This window comes from Delphinapterus leucas, chromosome 15 (assembly GCF_059928025.1).
Source record: "Delphinapterus leucas isolate spDelLeu-1000000601 "Yukka" chromosome 15, BTC_Dleu_Yukka2, whole genome shotgun sequence".
Taxonomy (NCBI): Eukaryota; Metazoa; Chordata; class Mammalia; order Artiodactyla; family Monodontidae; genus Delphinapterus; species Delphinapterus leucas.
This window is the reverse complement of record NC_143143.1, coordinates 1,506,766-1,523,739: the sequence shown is the minus strand read 5'-3', so window position 1 is coordinate 1,523,739 and position 16,974 is coordinate 1,506,766. Positions and strand designations below refer to the sequence as shown.

Genomic DNA, 16,974 nt, shown 5'->3' with positions numbered 1-16,974 from the left:
ACCAAAGGAGTGGGAGATCCCGACAGGTCGGCCAGCTGGAGGGGACGGGTCCCACGCGGGGCCCCAGGGGTGGGCTGGGGTGCAGTCTGGGAAGCTGGCGACCCTGCCCGGAGGGCCAGGGAGGCTTTTGTGAGCAGCGCGTGGAGGGAGCTCAGACCTGTAGTTCGGAAAGGTGCCGGGCGGCGGCTGGCTGTGCGGATTCAGGGGTAGGAGACAGGAGATGGTGCATCCAGGCGGGAGGTGGCCGGGCCAGAGCGGTCTGGAGCCAACAGTGCTGGAGCCGCCTGGAGGGTCTGGTCAGCATGTGGTTAGTGTACAGATCCCTCTCAGACTTGCTTTCAGAACCGCTGGGCCCGGGACTCAAGGGTCTGTGCTTTCAGTGGGACGCCAGGGGAGTCGGGCATGAGTGAGAAATGTTGCCCGCCTGAGACAGAAGTTCCTTTACTTTCTCTTAGTGCCTCAGTGACTTTTCACAGCAGCCCGAGGCCAAAGTACCGTTTTAATGGTTCTGTTTCTTATGTTCTTAGCTCCAGACAGCGTCAGAGTAGTGGTCCATGTAGCCTGTGACAAATGCTGAGTTTCCCTTGAGCGTTTCTCATAGTTCGTGGTGCCCCTGGAGTTCGCTGGGGTGCCCAGGGTGCCCTTGGGCACAGTGTAGGACCTGCAGGTGTGGCCAAGGCAGCAGCAGCGCTGGGGGAGGTAGGGCTGTACGCTGGTGAGACCTCACGGGTAGGTCCGGGCGGCCAGTGGGGACATTTCCTGACGCGATCCTGGATTTCTCCGCTGCGGGTGACTCGTGAGTGCCCCGGTCTCGAAACTCGGGTACTAGGCTCTGCTCCCGCCGCACGTTCCCAGGGCCACGCTGCTTCCTGTTGTGACGCGAGCCCCGCTGCCCCAGTGCTGGCCTCGGACACGGGCCTCGCTGCTCAGCCTCCTTCCTCGCAGACGCCTGGGGCCGGGAGCTGTGGTGGCGGCCGCCCTGCTCTCGCTTTGCCCATCTCTGTGTTCCTCTGGTGGACGTTGTCTTGGCCTCTGAGCCGCCCAGAAGGCCGGCACCTGCAGACCTGTCAGAGGGAGCAACCCTGTGATAACATTTGTTACGTCGAGCAGACCCGTGCCTTTCTGTCCCCGTGCAGGGGTGGTGACACCGGCCACCATGACCTCTGGTTGCAGGTCTGCCCTTACCTGGGCTGGTCTGTGGAGGGTTGTTCGGAGCGCTGGGCCGCGATGCGGGTGGGAGGGCCGGCCCGCCCCCACTCTGGGAGCTCTGGGGGAGGTGACACATGCGCTGGCGTGGCTGCACGGGCGTCTCCTCTCTCCGTGAGCATTTTAGGAGGAGAGAGCTGGTGCGTCAGGCCACGGGCGGCCTCCATCTCCTCACCCCGCGCTGCCCCTTCCTCCTCCAGATGAGCAAGGTGTGGAATGACCTGCAGCCCAAGCTACAGTGCCTCTTCGCTGGACCGCACGGCGCCCCAAGCCCACCAAGGTCCCCGCAGGACGGCCTGTCTCCTCACTAGTGCCGGGAGGACGTGGGCGGCAGCTCCGGCGCCCTCACTAAAACTTCTTTCCAAATGGTGTGTTCCTGTTTAATTCCCCTCACGTGGTGGCTGCCCCGACCCCGAGGGGGCCCAGCATTGGGCTGCAGCCCCTTGTGGAAGAGCTGATGCCCGGGCAGGGTGGGGCTGGGTCCTGGTGGCCGTGGCTCCCCTCCCCTCGTGGGGAGCAAGGCCGAGGACATGCGCTGGGCCGCCGGGCGTGCACGGAAGCCGCGGCCACACGGGGTCTGTCCCGGTTGCCCTCGACCCTGCCCGGCCCTCCCGAAGCACAGCGTGGCCTGTCAGTCTGGTGGCGAGAGTGTTGAGGGCCCCTGGAACGGTTTTCTCCCAGGACCCACAGAGGGCGAGGCAGCAGGGATGGCTTGCACACAGCAGATCGCGCAGGGGGGCGTGTGCTGGGGCCCATGTGCTAGAACAGTTGGGAGGGTTCTGGAATAGCTGAGCGGGGAGATGGGGGCAGGACCGTCCCCGCGGCCGGCGTGCTGCCGTCGGACGGCGGTGGCTGTGTCCGACACCGAAATGGCCAGCGAGACCTGCTGCTGCGGCCCGCAGATAGCCCTGGCCATGCGAGCCGGGGCTCGAGGGTCCCTGGGCCCAAACTGTGAGCCTGGCGGCCCTGGTGTCTGTGTCCCTCCCTCCATGGCACGCACACGTGTGCACGCTCACACTGTGACCCTGTCGTGTGCCCGGCGGTCTGAGGTGCGGAGGACAAAGTGGGGACCAAAGCGTCTGGAGGTCCGTGAACCGATGCTTCCACCGTCTCTCCAGGTGCAGGCGGCTGCCCGTCTGTTCTTGGGAGGCCACACCGTGAGCGTCGAGGCTGGCAGGGCAGTGGGCTCTGCGGGGGGATCTGTGTCGCTCTGGTAACCCTCTGTTACACCGACATCACTTCTTTGGGGCAGCAGGAACCCTCCTTCCAGCCTCCCTGCCACGCTTGCCGGCACAGAGCCTGCTCCGAGGGGGCGGCGGTCTGGAGCTGGGTGGGCTTATGTCCGCCTGGGGCCTGGGTGTGTCCTGCCCTGACCCCCTGTTGTGTAAATGTCCCCCGTCCTTCACGGTTCTCACTGGCTTGGGAGGGCGCTGGAGGAGGTCGACTGCACCGAGGGTCTCTGAGGTCCCTGCCTTCCTGCACCATGTGCCTGGGGGTTCTGGGGGTTTGCCCTTGGTGTGAGGCACGCACGTGGGACCCAGAGGCTCTGGGTGACAGGCAGGCTTCCCTGGTGAGCTGACACACGTTACAGTCCAGGGCAAAGTGACTGTGCCCACTGGGGCCTGGGCTCACCCACACGTGGATTCTGCCTGTGCCAGCAAAGCCACAGGCGTGCGGGGAGGCCGGCTGCACCCCACCCCGCCGGAGCCCCACGGCAGCCAACGTGTGCCTTCCTGTGCCGGGCTGGCCGGTCTCCTGGATGAGCAGAGGGGTGGTGCGCCCCCGGAGCCTGGCCAGCGGGGGCCGCCTGTGCCATTTGCCCCTTTGTGCGCTGCTTCTGCGTTTTGATCTCTCTGTGGAGAGACGGGTTCCCAACCACTTCGAGTGGCTCTGTGCCGCCCGGCAGGTTGGTCCCCAGGTGCTGTGTACGCTTGAGCCGTAGAGCGTTGACCGCAGGCCTCTGCTGCCCTGGCCCCGCGGTGGTGGCTGCTCACCCCCGAGGTCTGTCCGTGGGTGGTGAGGGACACGAGGCCACGGGACAGCGGAGAGCGGGGGAGACGCCCTGGCCGCGTGGTGGGTGGTGGCGCAGCGGCACGGAGGGTGGGGAGCGTCTTCCCGGTCAGGTTGAGGCTTGCCCTCCCCACACGGGTCACCAGGGAGAGCTCTGACACCAAAGACATCAGATGCACTTTCCAGGAGAGAATCCTCCTGGCGGGACTGGCTCCCGCGTGGAAACCAGGAGCACGTTCTTGGTTGGAGGCCTGGCCTCGCTCTTCCTGAGAGGCTCACCTGCAGGGCACTTTCTGGTCCACCCGCTCCCCCCACCCCAGGTGCTGGAAAGGGGTCAGTGGGAAGATGCTGGAGTGACCGTGTCCCCCTCGTGTGGCAGCTGGGGGCGCAGAGGCACCTTTTCCACAAAGCTCCCCGTCCGCCCTCCACCCGGTCTGCCGCCGGGTTCCCAGGCTCGGCGGGCAGGGTTTTCTGCTCAGTGTTTGCTCGGGGAGGGGGAGGAGAGGCTGCTCCAGCTCCAAGGTGGGTCACGCACACCTCTGCGTCCGAGCTTTCCTCGTGCCCGGGAGAGCCTGGTCACAGCCCCGTGAAAGGACGTCCGGTTCCGTTTTCCCGATGGGAGCCCTTCGGCCGCTCCCGTCCCGTTAGGGCTGAGTGCGGCTTACCACTGCCTTGGCCTGGCCCGAGGCGTGCGCCTTCACGCCACGCCCCTCCAGCCTGCGTCCAGCTGACTCCGTGGTGACCCACAGCGACGTTCCAGTCAGCGGGCGAAGACGCAGAGTGGGGCGGAGGGAGGGCGTGGCCAAGGCAGGCTGCCGTGGGGACACGGGGCTCGGGCTGCCGGAGGTCAGGACGGTTCGGTATCTTAGGCCTTTTCTCTTGCTTTGCGTTGAGTCTGGTTATGTATGAAGCACTTTATACGGCTGCAGGGATCAGTGACCATCACACCCAGTTAACTGGAATTGTTTACAAATGAGCTACATTCCGAGATTTTTATCACTGAACTTACACGAACAACTATCATTAAACGTGTTTATAAAAGTCGGGTCAAGTTGTGAAGTTTTTGTGTCAGTGGTTGGTACCCCCCAGCCTCCTCCCCAGGGTCAGAAACCAGGACGAGATCAGCCTGTCTTGGGGGACGGAGGGTGACCAAGTGATGGTACATTAGATGGGGGTTGGAGCCCTGGGCCCTGACTGCGCCTCGGTTTCCCCGTAAGGGGGGTGGTGAGAGGAGGACACGGCCTCTAGCCCATCCCTGGGATCCCGCGGCCCCGTGCACACCAATGCCGGGCCTCCCGCACCAGTTCTCCCCCGTGGGACGTCCGAAAAGCCGTCCCCTCCCCTTTTGCGCCTGTGTCTCTTTCCCCCATCTCTGTCCAGCGGTGCAGGTCACAGCCAGGCATTTCTGGCGGCTCCCCGAGGATGGGACTTCGTGAGGCCCGGTGAGGAATGTTGAAAAGGTAAAAGAGGTTTATTTTCCTTTCCATCCAATCATGCGCCAGACAGACTGGAGGCCCGGCCGGTGTGCTGAGCCTGGAGCCACAGCGTGGCTGGGCAGGGATGCTCATGGGCCGAGGGACGAGCTCAGCTCTGTCCTAGACTGTGTCCACCTCGCGAAGCTTGTAGTCCAGGATGGTGTCGTGACTCTGGAACTTGAAGTAGCCGTGGAACTTCTTCTTCTGAAGCAGGAGGGGAAACCAGTAGCTGTCATCGGGCCACATGTCAGCGAAGGGGATCTGGTCCAGTTGGAACCACTGGGGGCGCATTTCTGAAGTCAGTGAAAAGGAACTGTCATCGATGTTCAATCCAGATTTTAAACTGACTTTGTGAGGAATTACTGAGTTATTCTGTGTGAGGAACTTGACATACTTTCATATTTAATCCTTGTGACTGTATCCCTTATCTTACAGAAGAGTAGGGAGGCTCCGGTGTTGGTGTGTTTCAGCACCTGCCCCTGGGGGAGGGGGGGGCTGCCGTGCCGCTCATCACCTGCCTCCCTCTCGCCCGCCGTGAAGGGACGAGCCCAGAGACTCACCTTCGCTCTCCACTGGTGTCCCGTGGACACTGTCTGTGCAGAAGATGTGCATGTCCATCAGCTCGGGGTCACCCACGAACTCAAACACGATCTGGCCCACCTTCTGCAGCGCGTCCACGGTCAGACCGCTCTCTTCCTGCAGCTCCCTGTGGGCAGAGGCGGATGGACGCACCCGGACATAAGGTGACAACGCAAGGCGCCCACGCGGCACCCGAGAATGGTGCTGGGAGGATGGAGGGGCGGAGTGTGTACATGTGGCCAAGGGCTTGGGTTCGGGGACCGCTGTTTAGGGTCAGCCAGACCTCTGTAATTGAGCACCCTGGGTGCACCACGCGGCAGGTCAGGCCTGGCCCAGCTCAGCTGCTCGGAGGTCCCACGGGAGGCCAGTGCTAGAGCCAGGAGGCCCCACGTGTCCTGCTTGGCTCTCCCTAAGGCCGTCACGTGTGCGTGGTGCTCTGCGGGCTGCAGCCCCCGGAACCCGGCCCTGAGCCAAAGTCCTCCTGCCCAGAGAATTCTGCCCTGTCCTGTCCCCGCTCAGAGCTCAGGAGCAGACTGCAGGTTTCTACTGTCTCTTCTCCAGAGAAGGGGCTGTTTTAACTCCTGTTTCGCCAAGGAGACAGGCCCCACCCCAGCCAGCTCACCTCAGCCGCGCTTGATGGTAGGGGATGAGCTTTGGGCCTGTCTCGCTGTGTCCCCGCTTCTCAGGACCCTTTCCCCCAGCTCAACCACCTGTGCTTGTAGGAAGGGGTCAGGGGGCTGATCTCCCCACCTGAGTGCACAAGTGCCGGGCGATTCACGAGAACCGGGACTCCCCCCCTCAATTTAACAATGCTTCCCCAAGCTACATATTCATTGTAGACAATCTAGCAAACGCACAGAGACTCCCCACCCAGCAAGAACCCTTGCTACCACTGCAGTTTCCCCTTTGGGTCTTTCTCCTTTGTGCATCCCTTTTAAGAACTGCTAACATGCCGCCCGTACCTCGTACCTGTGCTTTTCACACAACACTGCAGAGCCACGTTCCACACTTCAAGGAATTCAACCAGCTTCTCGGCTGTTGTGTATCATAGAATAAAAGACCCACCTTGCTCATCACGAAACCCGCCGTGATGAGCATCCTCGTACACACCGTCTGCCACCAGCCTTTCACCCCACCGGCTGCCCCGCCGCCGTCATCCTGCGTCTCATTCCATCCTTGGCAAGCGCTTTCTGGATGTTCTGCTGTGCTCGGGACTCTGGGGACCCCACCAGCCCTGCACCCGTGAAGCTCAGCACCTGTGTCTCCTGCTAGAGTCTCACTTCTCCACTGCCCTGTATTTATTTTTGTTGCTGTAAAAACATTCTAATTATACCTGACTATTTAGAGTGGTAGCTTAAAAAAAGGTCTTTTTAAGCTTTGATCTCTGAGTTATGTTAGGAACACAATGCATAATTACTTCCTGTTGCCTGTAATGAGGAGTCAGGGAAACCAGTGTTTGTTAAACACGTGTGTTGGGTTAAACGGTCTTATTTAAATGGATGCCTAATTGAGCTTGGAATCTGCCCTAACCTTCCTGTGAGGCCTGGAGAGGAACTGTATCCATTTGCTGCCATTCAGATACAGCCCAGGTGATGCTCTGGAAGCTGGAATTTATTCATTGAGATGGTTAATTAAAATTAGACACGACCTAAAAAATGAACGTGTGTTTTCACTTGCGAGGGTGGAAATGGCTCCCCAATTAAATGTAACAGAAGCCTTCCGCAGGGCCCGCCCTACCTCCGGCAGCAGGCTGGCGGGCTCGTCTTTAAAACCATCACCTGCTGATTTAATGTTTTGACTAATTTTGTCTCATCTTCCCGGAGTCCACGGCAGTGTATGAAATGTCAATAATGTCCTCGCAGGCAGAGCTGAGCTCGTTTCGGGCCGGGATAACCAGGCAGCCAGGGGTGACACTGATCCAGTTTTGCTGACGTGTCTGACTGCATCTCTGGGATGTTCCCCACACAGCGGGGGGCACGGGGGCTCTGCGGTCCGGAGCCCGCGGTGCAGCTCGGGGGCCTGCCGGCCGCACGGCCTTCCAGAGTTCTCTAACACAGTGCTCTGTGGGTGCTGGCCAGAAAGGTGGGCGTGCTCCACGCCCGAAGCTGAAACCTGGCTGTGAGGCACCCTGGGTCCCCAAGTGCCTGCAACTCCCTGCAACCCCCCAGAGGAAGGATGCATCTTCCTCGGTGCTCAGATGGCTTCCCCCCAAGGACGTCCAGCACAGAGGAAGGGACAACCAGTCTCCCGGCCACCTGAGTCTGCTGGCACGTTAACCCAGCTGTTGAAGTGGGGCCCACCCTGGGACCCCAAAAAGCGCAGTGCACCAGATACCACCAAGGCTGCCGTGACCTCGCTCGTCAGGGCAGGACAGCCAGGGCCTGGGGCCTAAGGAGCAGCCCCACGCACGTGCACGGAAAGAGGCCAGAGCTTCCCTAGGGGCCTGGGGCCGACGGCTGAGTCATCCCCAAAGTGGGCGAAGCCCTGTTGCTGCTGGAGTCCCAGGGCCCTGGGGTGGGTCTCAGCCTGCGCCCCGTGCATTAGAACCTGCCACCTGTCCCGACCCCCTCTGCAGGGGCTCAACAGTCCTTTGTCGGGGTGGTCCTGACACCTGGCTCCATCCTACACCCAGGCTGGAACCCTGGGGAGAGGCCACGGGGCTCCTGGAGAGAGCTGCCCGGAGCTGACCCACAGGCCCTGGGCACCAGCGTGGTGCCATGCGGTCACAGGCAGACTGGTCTACATCAGGCGCGCGGTGTGGGCCCTGGGTGGTGCACTTCTGGCCTCAGTCTCAGGGTAAGGCCAACCCTGCCTAAAGGAAGGTCCGGCCAGAGCATGGAGGCCATTAGTGCCCCGTGGCTGTGGAGAGGATGTCCCCCAGTGGGGCACGCTGCCTGCAGGGGCTGAGTGTGCCCTCAAGGACGCCCGGGTATCAAAACGGAGCTCAGGGCGGCCTGGGAGGAAGCGCCCTCCACAGCCCCACCTGCTGGACGAGGCCTCCGAAGGGCAAAGAATCACGAGGCTCTAAGAGGGTAACTGAGACCTTGATGATAAAGCAGTAAGCAAGCCTGAACGACAACAGAAAGTCAGCGATTTTAGGACGGCTCTGCGATCTGTGGGGAGGTCGGCACAGAGGAGTGAGGTTGGGGGTCACGGGGCCACCGCTCCAGTGCCTTCTGGTGGTGCAGCGAGTGTCTGGAGGGCAGACTGCAGGGCCCAGCACGGCGTCTGCTCGGCTGCACCGAGTTTAACGCCAGGGGCCCACAGACGCTGAGCAGGTGGCTCAATTTCATTAGTCACTGGGGCAAACACATTAAAACCGCCACAAGGTATCACCACACCTGCCGGGATGGCTAAGATGCAAAGGACAGAAGATGCCAGGTGGCGCTGAGGATTTGGAGGAAGCGGATCTCATACGCTGCTGGCGGGACTTTAAATGAGCACAACTGTTTGGCAGTATGTGCTAAGGCGGAACACCTCGAATTCTCGAGGGCAGCATCCACCGGAAAGACCGTATAGGACCGTCCACAGCTACATCACTTGCAACTCCAACCCGGAAACGGCCCAAAAGCCCACGCCCGGGATGAGCAGGCTGCAGTGTGTTCATAAACCGGATTGGACCACTGCCACATGCAGACATAATACCAGGAAGAAGCCACAGCTGCAAGGCTCTTTCTACAGGGTATTTCTGAATGGGCCAAACCGTCAACTGTGACAGAAGTCAGGGTGCAGGCTGCCCCCCTGGGGGCAGGGCCCACCCTCCAGTCCCATTTCTTGATCTACGTGCTGGTTAAATGATGGACCCATTTCTTAAAAATTCCCTGATGAAGACTGGCATTTTCCTACATGTACTTTATACTTCAATACAAACTTGACTTGTAAAAGGTCTTCAGTCCTGGCCTCACGACGGACAGAGGGCGTAATTTGGTGTGATCAGAAAGGTGGCGGTTCTGTGAAGGAAGTCCAGAGGTCTATGGAGAAGAGCTGGGGGAGGGGCACCTTCTCCGATGTGAAGGTGGAGGAGGGGTCAGCCAGAGGAGGAGCCAGGAAGAGTGGGTGGGCAATGACAGCTTGGGGTGTCCGGGGCGGGGGGGGGGGGGGAGGGCAGGGATGGGAGCGAGGGGGCGAGGCCAGACCGCGTGGGGCTCAGTGGATGACACAGGAGGCTGGATTTATCCACACAAGCCTGCGAGGGGCAGGAAGGCAAAGGGGCTGCGGTCTGGAGGCCTGTGTGATCTCGGGCACACTGCGCAACCTCTCTGGGCTTCGGTTCTTCCCATGTGAAAGTGAGTGTGTCAAGGAAGAACTGAGGCTGTGTGCGGAAGCTCCCAGACACTCTCATCACCAGTTCCCCTGAACAAAGGAAGGAGCCCAGTGACTGGCCAGTCCCTTGGCTAGAAAGGGGAAGCCAGGATTCTTCTACCCAAGCCACTGCACAGCAGCTTCCCAAATGTCCTAAAAGCCACGACTGCAGAGCAGCAGCTAATGTGTACTGAGCACGGACCATGTGCCAGGCCTCGCTCAGTCCCTTACGTTTATTTTCTCACTTAATCTTTACAACAGTCCTAAGAGGTAGGTACTGTTATTATCCCCACTTGGCAAATGAAGAAACCAAGGCTCAAGGATTCAGTCTGGGCTCCAGGTCGCGTGGCTCTAAGTGGTCAAATCAGGGGCCTGGCTCTCCAGCCCGAATCCTTGTCGCCTGCGGAAGCTGGTTCTGCGGTCAGGCCTGCCCCTCCCCTCACCTCTTGGCTCCATCCTCGATGGTCTCTCCTTCTTGAACTTTGCCTCCGAAGCCGTTCCACCGGCCGGCCCCGAAGCCTCGTTTCTTCATGCCCAGGAGGACTCGCTGAGGCTGCAGCACGAGTACCAAGGTGTAGAGCCTCGAGGCACACATGGTGCCCTTGGGTTCTGCAGGGAAGGCAAGGGGTTGGGTCAGCTTGACCTGGGTGTGGACGGAAGCGTGTGTATTGAGGTGGCCAGGGGCCGGGTGGACAGGAAATGTGCTCTGCAAGGCACGGAGAGGCAACGTCCCAGCTCTGTCACATGTAGCAGGTTTTCTGGGGCAGACAGAGGCCTGGCCCCCAGAACCCAGGGGCATCAGTGCCCAGGCCCTTCGCTTACTGGGCTGATGCAGCAGGTCAGATGATGGCCCATCCCTTCCCCTCCCCACTCCTCGGCACAGGGCTGTCCCTGCTCCTGTGTCCAGGGCCCGAGCCCGCCGGGCACCAAGAGAACCCTGCAGTTTACCCAGCGGCTCTTGCGTCTGGCTTTTGGCCTTGGCCTTCTCATTACGGGGCCTTCTTCTGGCCTACTGTGTTCTGGTTTCTGCCTCTCTGCAAAAGCAGACCTCCAGATTCCCAAGAAATGCATGGCTCCTGACAGTGGAGAGTCCACCCAGAGAGGCCTGGCTAGTCCCCACTCCTGTGACAGGTTTTCACACTCTGCTCACAACTGTTGCTGCTCTGGGACCTGTGCTGGAGCCCAAGGGCCTCTCCTGCTCGAATGGGTTTGTGTGGTCCAGAGAAAGACTCGGAGGGTGACGTCGGCCACCGCTGGAGAAATGCTGGAAGAGCAGGACCAAGTTAGCTGTTGATCCATCCCCACCCCAGTCTGGGGCCCACACTGGACGAGATGCAGGATTCAGGACCAGCGATCCTCCTGGGAAGTTACAGTGTCTGAGAAAAGGGCCCTAGGCCTGGGTCCTGGTGCTGGCGGTAGGTCAGGCAGGAGAGGTGAGTCTCTGTGGTCCAGCCTCCCTTTAGTCTGCGGACTTTGTCATGTCCCCGACCTGTTCGTGTCCAAATCCCTGGCTTCCTAAGGTAATCGGGATACTGCTGCTGCTGCTAGAACTGTCAGCTGTCAGTGATTAGGCACCGATTATATACTTCCCCCAAATTATCCCCTTTAACAGACCCAACAACTCTGTGAGCTGACACTTACCTTTTCCATTTTCAGCCAAGGAAACTGAAGCTCAGAGAGGCTACGTTTGACCCCAAATCAAACACCGGAGCCGGTACCCAAACCTGCGTCTACCGCACGTTGAAGTCTAGTTGGCTACAGCTCTTGGTTCTGCCATCAGACGGGTCCCCAGAGAGCCCGCCTAAAGTCAGGGGTCGGGCAGCGCCCCGTGTCAGCCGGGTGGCCTCTCAGTGGGGTCGCCTGTACACCGAGGCCCGCGACTGGAGTTTAAAGACAACGCACAGTCGAGCGCCAGGCTCGGACTCCCGTGTCTGGGGCCTTGTCCGTGCTGGGTCTCCAGCCGCCCCCGCCCACCGGGCGCTCCCCGGCAAGTCGCAGGTCCGTCTCCCGTGGCGGCGCTCCCGGACTCACCGGCTCCCGGACTCACCCGCTCCCGGGTTCTGCACGCGCCTTTCCCACCCGCGCGCCGCTTCCGGGGGCGTGGCCTAGGGCCGGAAGTGAGGCCGGCACTTCCGGTGGCGGCAGCTGGAGCAGGTCGGCGTTCATGGCTAGGTGAGCGGGGCGGTCGGTGAGCGGGGCGGTCGGTGAGCGGGGCGGTCGGTGAGCGGGGCGGTCGGTGAGCGGGGCGGTCGGTGAGCGGGGCGGCTGGCGCTCAGCCGGCATTTGTGGAGAACCTACTGCATGCCTGCGGGAGGCGGAGTGGCCAGGGGCCTGCCCCAGGTTTCCGGTCCGAAAAGGGGCGCAGAGCCCACCTCTTCCAGGCCCGGAGAGGGTCAGCCCCGACGAGGTGACTAGGGGAGACCTGCCAGCACGAAGCCGACGGTCGGCGAAGGCTCGCGGGGAGGGGCGGGCGGGCGGAGAGCTGGAGGGGGCTTTAGGAAGGGAGGGGCGGGTGGGGGGGGGCGCCGCGGGTGGAGGTGAAGCTGTGTAGAGCTCCGCAGGCCTGAAGCCTGCGTACCAGAGGTGAGAGGCCCACGTGGCTGAATCCAGGCCGTGGGATGGGGCTGGAGGCCCGCTGCCCAGATCAGGTGGGCTCGGGGCGTGTAACTCCGCTTTCCACGCCTCCGCTGACCGGTGGGATTAGTTCTGGCGCCCAGGACCACCCTGTGTCCTCTTTCCTCGAGACTCTTTACGCCTTTTAAAGGCAGCAGTTCTCACGTTATTGTCTCCAAATCTTGTCACCATGTTTTCATGCTGAAGGAACTTTTGGCTGCTAACCATGGGGCTAATGGCAGCCTTTTTCATCAGAAGAAAGGACGCAGAGCTTCCTTTGTCAGGTTGTTCTGAGACTTACATGAAGGGAGGTGTGGGTAAGATGTTAACAACCCCACTTCCCCTAAGAGGCTTGGAAATTGCGCTTCGTTCACACACAGGGTGAGTTCAGTTTTTTTAAGAAATGTGACAGGCCGGTCAGACCCTGTACTAGCCGCCAAAGCCATGGAACTAAGCAAGGGAAGGACCTGTCCTCCCGGGGTTTTCTCAGAGTTTCTCAAAGCCCAGTGGAAATTTCTATCCGCTGGGAAAGAATGTTACTTTCATTAATTTTATCAGCATTTTTAACCAGTCTTGGGAAAACTTTGGTTGACACAAACAAGGTGACTACCATTAACGTTTGAGTTTTCCTGAAGAAAACTTCAGGAGGGAAAAAAACACCTTTGGGCTGAAGGGGAGAGGCCTGCTGGAGGAGCTTGCTCCGGCTGCCATAAACCAGCACCCAGGACGGGCGACTTACAGAGCAGAAGTTTCTGGCTCAGTGTCTGGAGGCTGGAAATCTGAAATCAAGGTGTCAGCAGGGTTGCTTCCTGGGACATCTCGACTTGTAGACGGCCATCTTCTCCCTGTGTCTTCATGTGGTTTTCGCTGTGTGTGTGTGTCTGTGTCCTAACTTCTTACAAGGACACCAGTCATATGGGATTAGAGCCCACCCATGTGACCTCATTTTACCTTAATTACCTCATTTAAAGACCAGCCACCTCTTGAGGTGCTGGGGGTTGGGACTTGACCGTAGAGACTTCGGGGGGATACAGTTCAGCCCGTAACACCTTCTTTCCAGCTGTGGGGTCTCGTCAAGTCACCTCTCCCTCTTGGGGCGCACGGTCGCATCTCTGAAAACGTGCGGATTAAGCCTGCGAGCTCCTGACCTGCTGGTCTTTGCAATGCCAACCTGCTTGCTCCCTTTTTCCTCACCAGGTCCTCGAAGCTGGTGTGGGCTTCCTTTCAGCGTCAAAGGTTCCACACCGGTGGGAGTTGCTTCAAGGGCCGGACGGGCGCTGAGCACCTGTGGCTGATGCGGCATTTGAGGGACCCGTTTGTGAAGGCTGCGAAGGTGGAGAGTTACAGGTGTCGAAGTGCCTTCAAGCTCCTGGAGGTGAACGAGAGGCACCGGATTCTGCGGCCTGGCCTCCGGGTGTTAGACTGCGGCGCCGCTCCTGGCGCGTGGAGCCAGGTGGCTGTGCAGAGTGTCAACGCTGCAGGCACAGGTGGGGCCTCCCGACCACCGTGGTTTAGACGCAGGCGCTGCCCTCTGCCAGGGGATGCAGAGCAGCTGAGCCGCCCCGTGAGGGCACATGCTTCTGCGTGGTTGTTTAGGAGGGATGATACAACACTGACATTTTCAGAATGAGAGACAGGGTAGAAAGGGATAATGAAAATGAAAATCACCTCAAATCACACCACAGTAGTGTGTAGACTAATATATTGGTGTGCATCCCGTACCTTTGTTGCTGATTTGGAGCCTCAACAGAGATAGATATATATATATATATATATTTATTTTTTTTTTTGGCTGACTGATATATTGATGTCTTTCCATGACAGTACAACTGAGTCAACCTCAGGGGTTTCCAGGTCCTGGTCCTTGAAGCCCTGGGTTTCCTGGAGGTGCTCCTGGGGCTGCCCGGGGGGGCCCTCGTGGCTCTGGATTCCCCACTTCGGCTCAACTTGAGGGACTTAGCTTTTATCTGTTTTACATTTAGGGGTTTTGACTAAGATCGTCTATATTAAAAAGTTTCCTCTCACTAATAGATCAACTAACTATGCAGGGCAGGAAACTATGCCATCCTTTGAAACAGCTGCGTGGTATTCCAGATAACGGTCGTACTGTTGGTGTTTACAGTCTCCCCATCTTGGGCACCAAGGTTGCTTTTGGGTGTGCAGTGCTGTGGTAACGATCCTTACCACTTGTATTTCCTGCTGTGAAGTCTGAGGGTACCACATGCACTGGCATTATGACACATGTGAAGTTCACAAAGATCTCTCCCAGACACCTTAAAAACAGTTAAAAAAATTTCTTTTGAGCTTAGTATTTATCAGCTAAGTGAAAATGAGTCAGAAACTTCTGTTCCTTTTCCCACCACTGAGTCTATCCACAGACTTCCTAACAACTGATTTTAGTGGTTCCTGTCCCCCTAATTTCTCTTCAGTAGAAGCAGGAAAATGCCGAAGTTTAACTTGTAGGAAGAGGTGGCAGAAGCAAAGAGTGTGTGGATCAAATGGTTTGGTTCTTTTACTTCCAGAAGTTGCAAAAATGGAACCAAAGCCATTTGCCTTTAGAGGACACTTCCTGGGGCTGTAGTATGTGGGACGTTAAAGGAGACACCAGAAGTGTATAAAATGGAACAAGAGTTGTCCCACTAGCCAGGGCTGAAAATGGAGAGCTTTTGCCTTTGAAAAATGAGGTATCCTGCAGAATACCTGGACTTGCAATCTTTAGATCGAGATAAAACGCCCTGCCCCCTCACCAGTGGAGCAGGTTTTTTACCAAGCCGAGTGAGCTACAAAAGAGTCTGTTCTCTTCATGTATCTAGCCTGTATCTACCCTGGCATGTAGGGTGCCTGGCGTGTAGGGGTGGTGCAGGGAGGGGCCCCCAGGGCTTGTGAAGAGGGGAGCTTGGAACGGGAAGGGAAGGGAAGGGAGGTGGAGCCTGGGGGCAGCGGCCGTGCGGGCAGGAAATCTTGTTTCAGGTGAGGTGAAAGAATAACATCTTTTTCTTTCACCACTTGCATCACTCAAATATGGGCAGGGTATCAAGTTTTTTTACCTTACTTTGCATTTGTCCGTTTCCCCCCTCTCTTGGCTCGTTTCTGCTAGTTTCTGCATTGAAAGAAATTGGATTACCTGCAGAATGGATTTGTTGATTTAATCCAGAGGCACTTTGTATACTGGTGTGTCATTTTCTGGTTCAGTTTGTCAAAAAGAGCACTCAGAGATAAAAGCCCTTTCATGGACCGCAAGGCTCAGGGAGTGCAATGAAATCAGAGATGGTGTCAGGGCCCAGGGTGTGGCCCCAGGTCTGCCTGTCCCCTGGGACAGTCACTTTTCCTCTCTGGGCCTCAGTTTCCTCAGAGGTAGAAGGACCACCACTCCCCACCACGTGTTTTTGTAGGATGTACAGAAAGTGGGGAAAGGCTTGTGTCCACATATTTGCACATTAGCTCTTTTCCTCGGTCCTGACTTTTTATTTCTGTTTTATTATTTTGTTGCATTTATTGTTTGTGGGAAGATTCAGGGTGTAAATAAGCACAGTCACCGTTTCTTCCTTAGATCCCAGTGCTCCTGTTGGCTCTGTGCTTGGGGTAGATCTCCTTCACGTGTCCCCCCTGGAAGGAGCAACTTTCCTGTGCCCTGCCGATGTAACTGACCCAAGAACCTTCCAGAGAATCCGAGAACTGCTTCCTGCTGGGAGAGCAGATGTGATTCTGAGTGACATGGCACCCAACGCCACGGGGATCCGGGGCCTCGACCACGATAGGCTCATCACCTTGTGCTTGTCCCTTCTGGACGTGGCTCCAGAAGTCCTGCACCCTGGGGGAACATTCCTGTGTAAAACCTGGGCTGGAGGTCAAAGCCATCGGTTACAGAAGAGACTGACAGAGGAATTCCAGAAAACAAGGGCTGTAAAACCTGAAGCCAGCAGGAAGGAATCATCAGAGGTGTACCTCTTGGCCACACAGTACCGAAGAGGGAAGGGGGAAGGTCTGTGAAGGAATGAGAGTTTCTTTTGCTGTTTCTGGTTCTTTTTCACTGCAAATGTAGCTTGAGCCCTTTCCTGAAGTGTGGCTGGGGAGATCCGAGCTTGATCTGGGATGCAGCGGGCAGGACAAATGGGGGACCTTTTTTTAAGCCCAAAAGATATGACAAAACTATATTCAGTGTCCAAGACATATGATAAAAAAGTCTCTCTAACATGATTCGTGAAGAGGAAGAGATAGGCAAAGATTAAAGGATGAGAAGGCAGACTGAGGGAAGGATAAAAACACTGGCAGTCGGGCTTCCCTGGTGGCGCAGTGGTTGAGAGTCCGCCTGCCGATGCAGGGGACACGGGTTCGTGCCCCGGTCCAGGAAGATCCCACATGCCGCGGAGCGGCTGGGTCCGTGAGCCATGGCCGCTGAGCCTGCGCGTCCGGAGCCTGTGCTCCGCAACGGGAGAGGCCACGACAGCGAGAGGCCCGCGTACCGCAAAAAAACCCAAAACAAACAAACAAAAAACACTGGGAGGCAGAGAAACATACACACGGACACCTTTATGTAACTCTCTTCATACCCACGTTAGTATGTTACAGAGAAACAGGCTTCCACCCTTGTTCCAAAACAACCCACAGGTTTCCAGGTGTTATTTTGGGTTTACCGTGTAATGTAGAAAAAATCTGAAGTTTCAGTCTGGGGATTTGTGTCCATCTCTCTGGCGAATGATCTGGAAATACATCCATTCTTCAAGCAGTGAGAGTTCTCAGAACAATCAGGGAAGACGTTTGGTATGAATTATGCATGGGGTGGGTGTGC

The 16,974-nt window shown here is 58.1% G+C and overlaps 4 protein-coding genes across 8 annotated transcripts in view; 3 read left to right on the top strand and 1 right to left on the bottom strand.

Moving 5' to 3' along the window:
- SNX8 (sorting nexin 8) overlaps positions 1–5,434 on the top strand; it is a 43,288-nt gene extending 37,854 nt beyond the window's left edge. For all 3 annotated transcript variants that reach the window (XM_030760601.2, XM_089895521.1, XM_022563546.2), the window contains one exon: positions 1,407–5,434. In XM_030760601.2, the coding sequence (XP_030616461.1) occupies positions 1,407–1,517 (111 nt within the window). In that variant the 3' untranslated portion in view covers positions 1,518–5,434. The remainder of the gene's footprint in view (positions 1–1,406) is intronic.
- Positions 4,235–11,687, bottom strand: NUDT1 (nudix hydrolase 1). 2 transcript variants are annotated; one of them, XM_022563551.3, is made up of 4 exons: positions 11,620–11,687; positions 10,016–10,181; positions 5,252–5,397; positions 4,235–4,984 (listed from the first exon to the last, which is right to left on the bottom strand). In XM_022563551.3, the coding sequence occupies exons 2-4, from the start codon at positions 10,165–10,167 to the stop codon at positions 4,812–4,814; spliced, it is 471 nt and encodes a 156-aa protein (XP_022419259.1). In that variant the 5' UTR covers positions 10,168–10,181; positions 11,620–11,687; the 3' UTR covers positions 4,235–4,811. The 2 variants fall into 2 exon arrangements, with proteins under 2 accessions (XP_022419259.1, XP_022419257.1); XM_022563549.3 differs by lacking the exon at positions 11,620–11,687 and adding an exon at positions 11,214–11,598.
- On the top strand, positions 11,649–16,911 carry MRM2 (mitochondrial rRNA methyltransferase 2). The gene is made up of 3 exons (XM_022563548.3): positions 11,649–11,744; positions 13,383–13,672; positions 15,736–16,911. Exons 1-3 carry the CDS (start codon positions 11,737–11,739, stop codon positions 16,173–16,175), a joined length of 738 nt encoding a protein of 245 aa, XP_022419256.1. The 5' UTR covers positions 11,649–11,736; the 3' UTR covers positions 16,176–16,911.
- The window catches only part of MAD1L1 (mitotic arrest deficient 1 like 1), a 380,571-nt gene continuing 377,163 nt past the window's right edge, over positions 13,567–16,974 (top strand). For both annotated transcript variants that reach the window (XM_089895517.1, XM_089895518.1), the window contains exon 1: positions 13,567–13,672. The gene's annotated coding sequence lies outside the window, so the exon portion shown is untranslated. The remainder of the gene's footprint in view (positions 13,673–16,974) is intronic.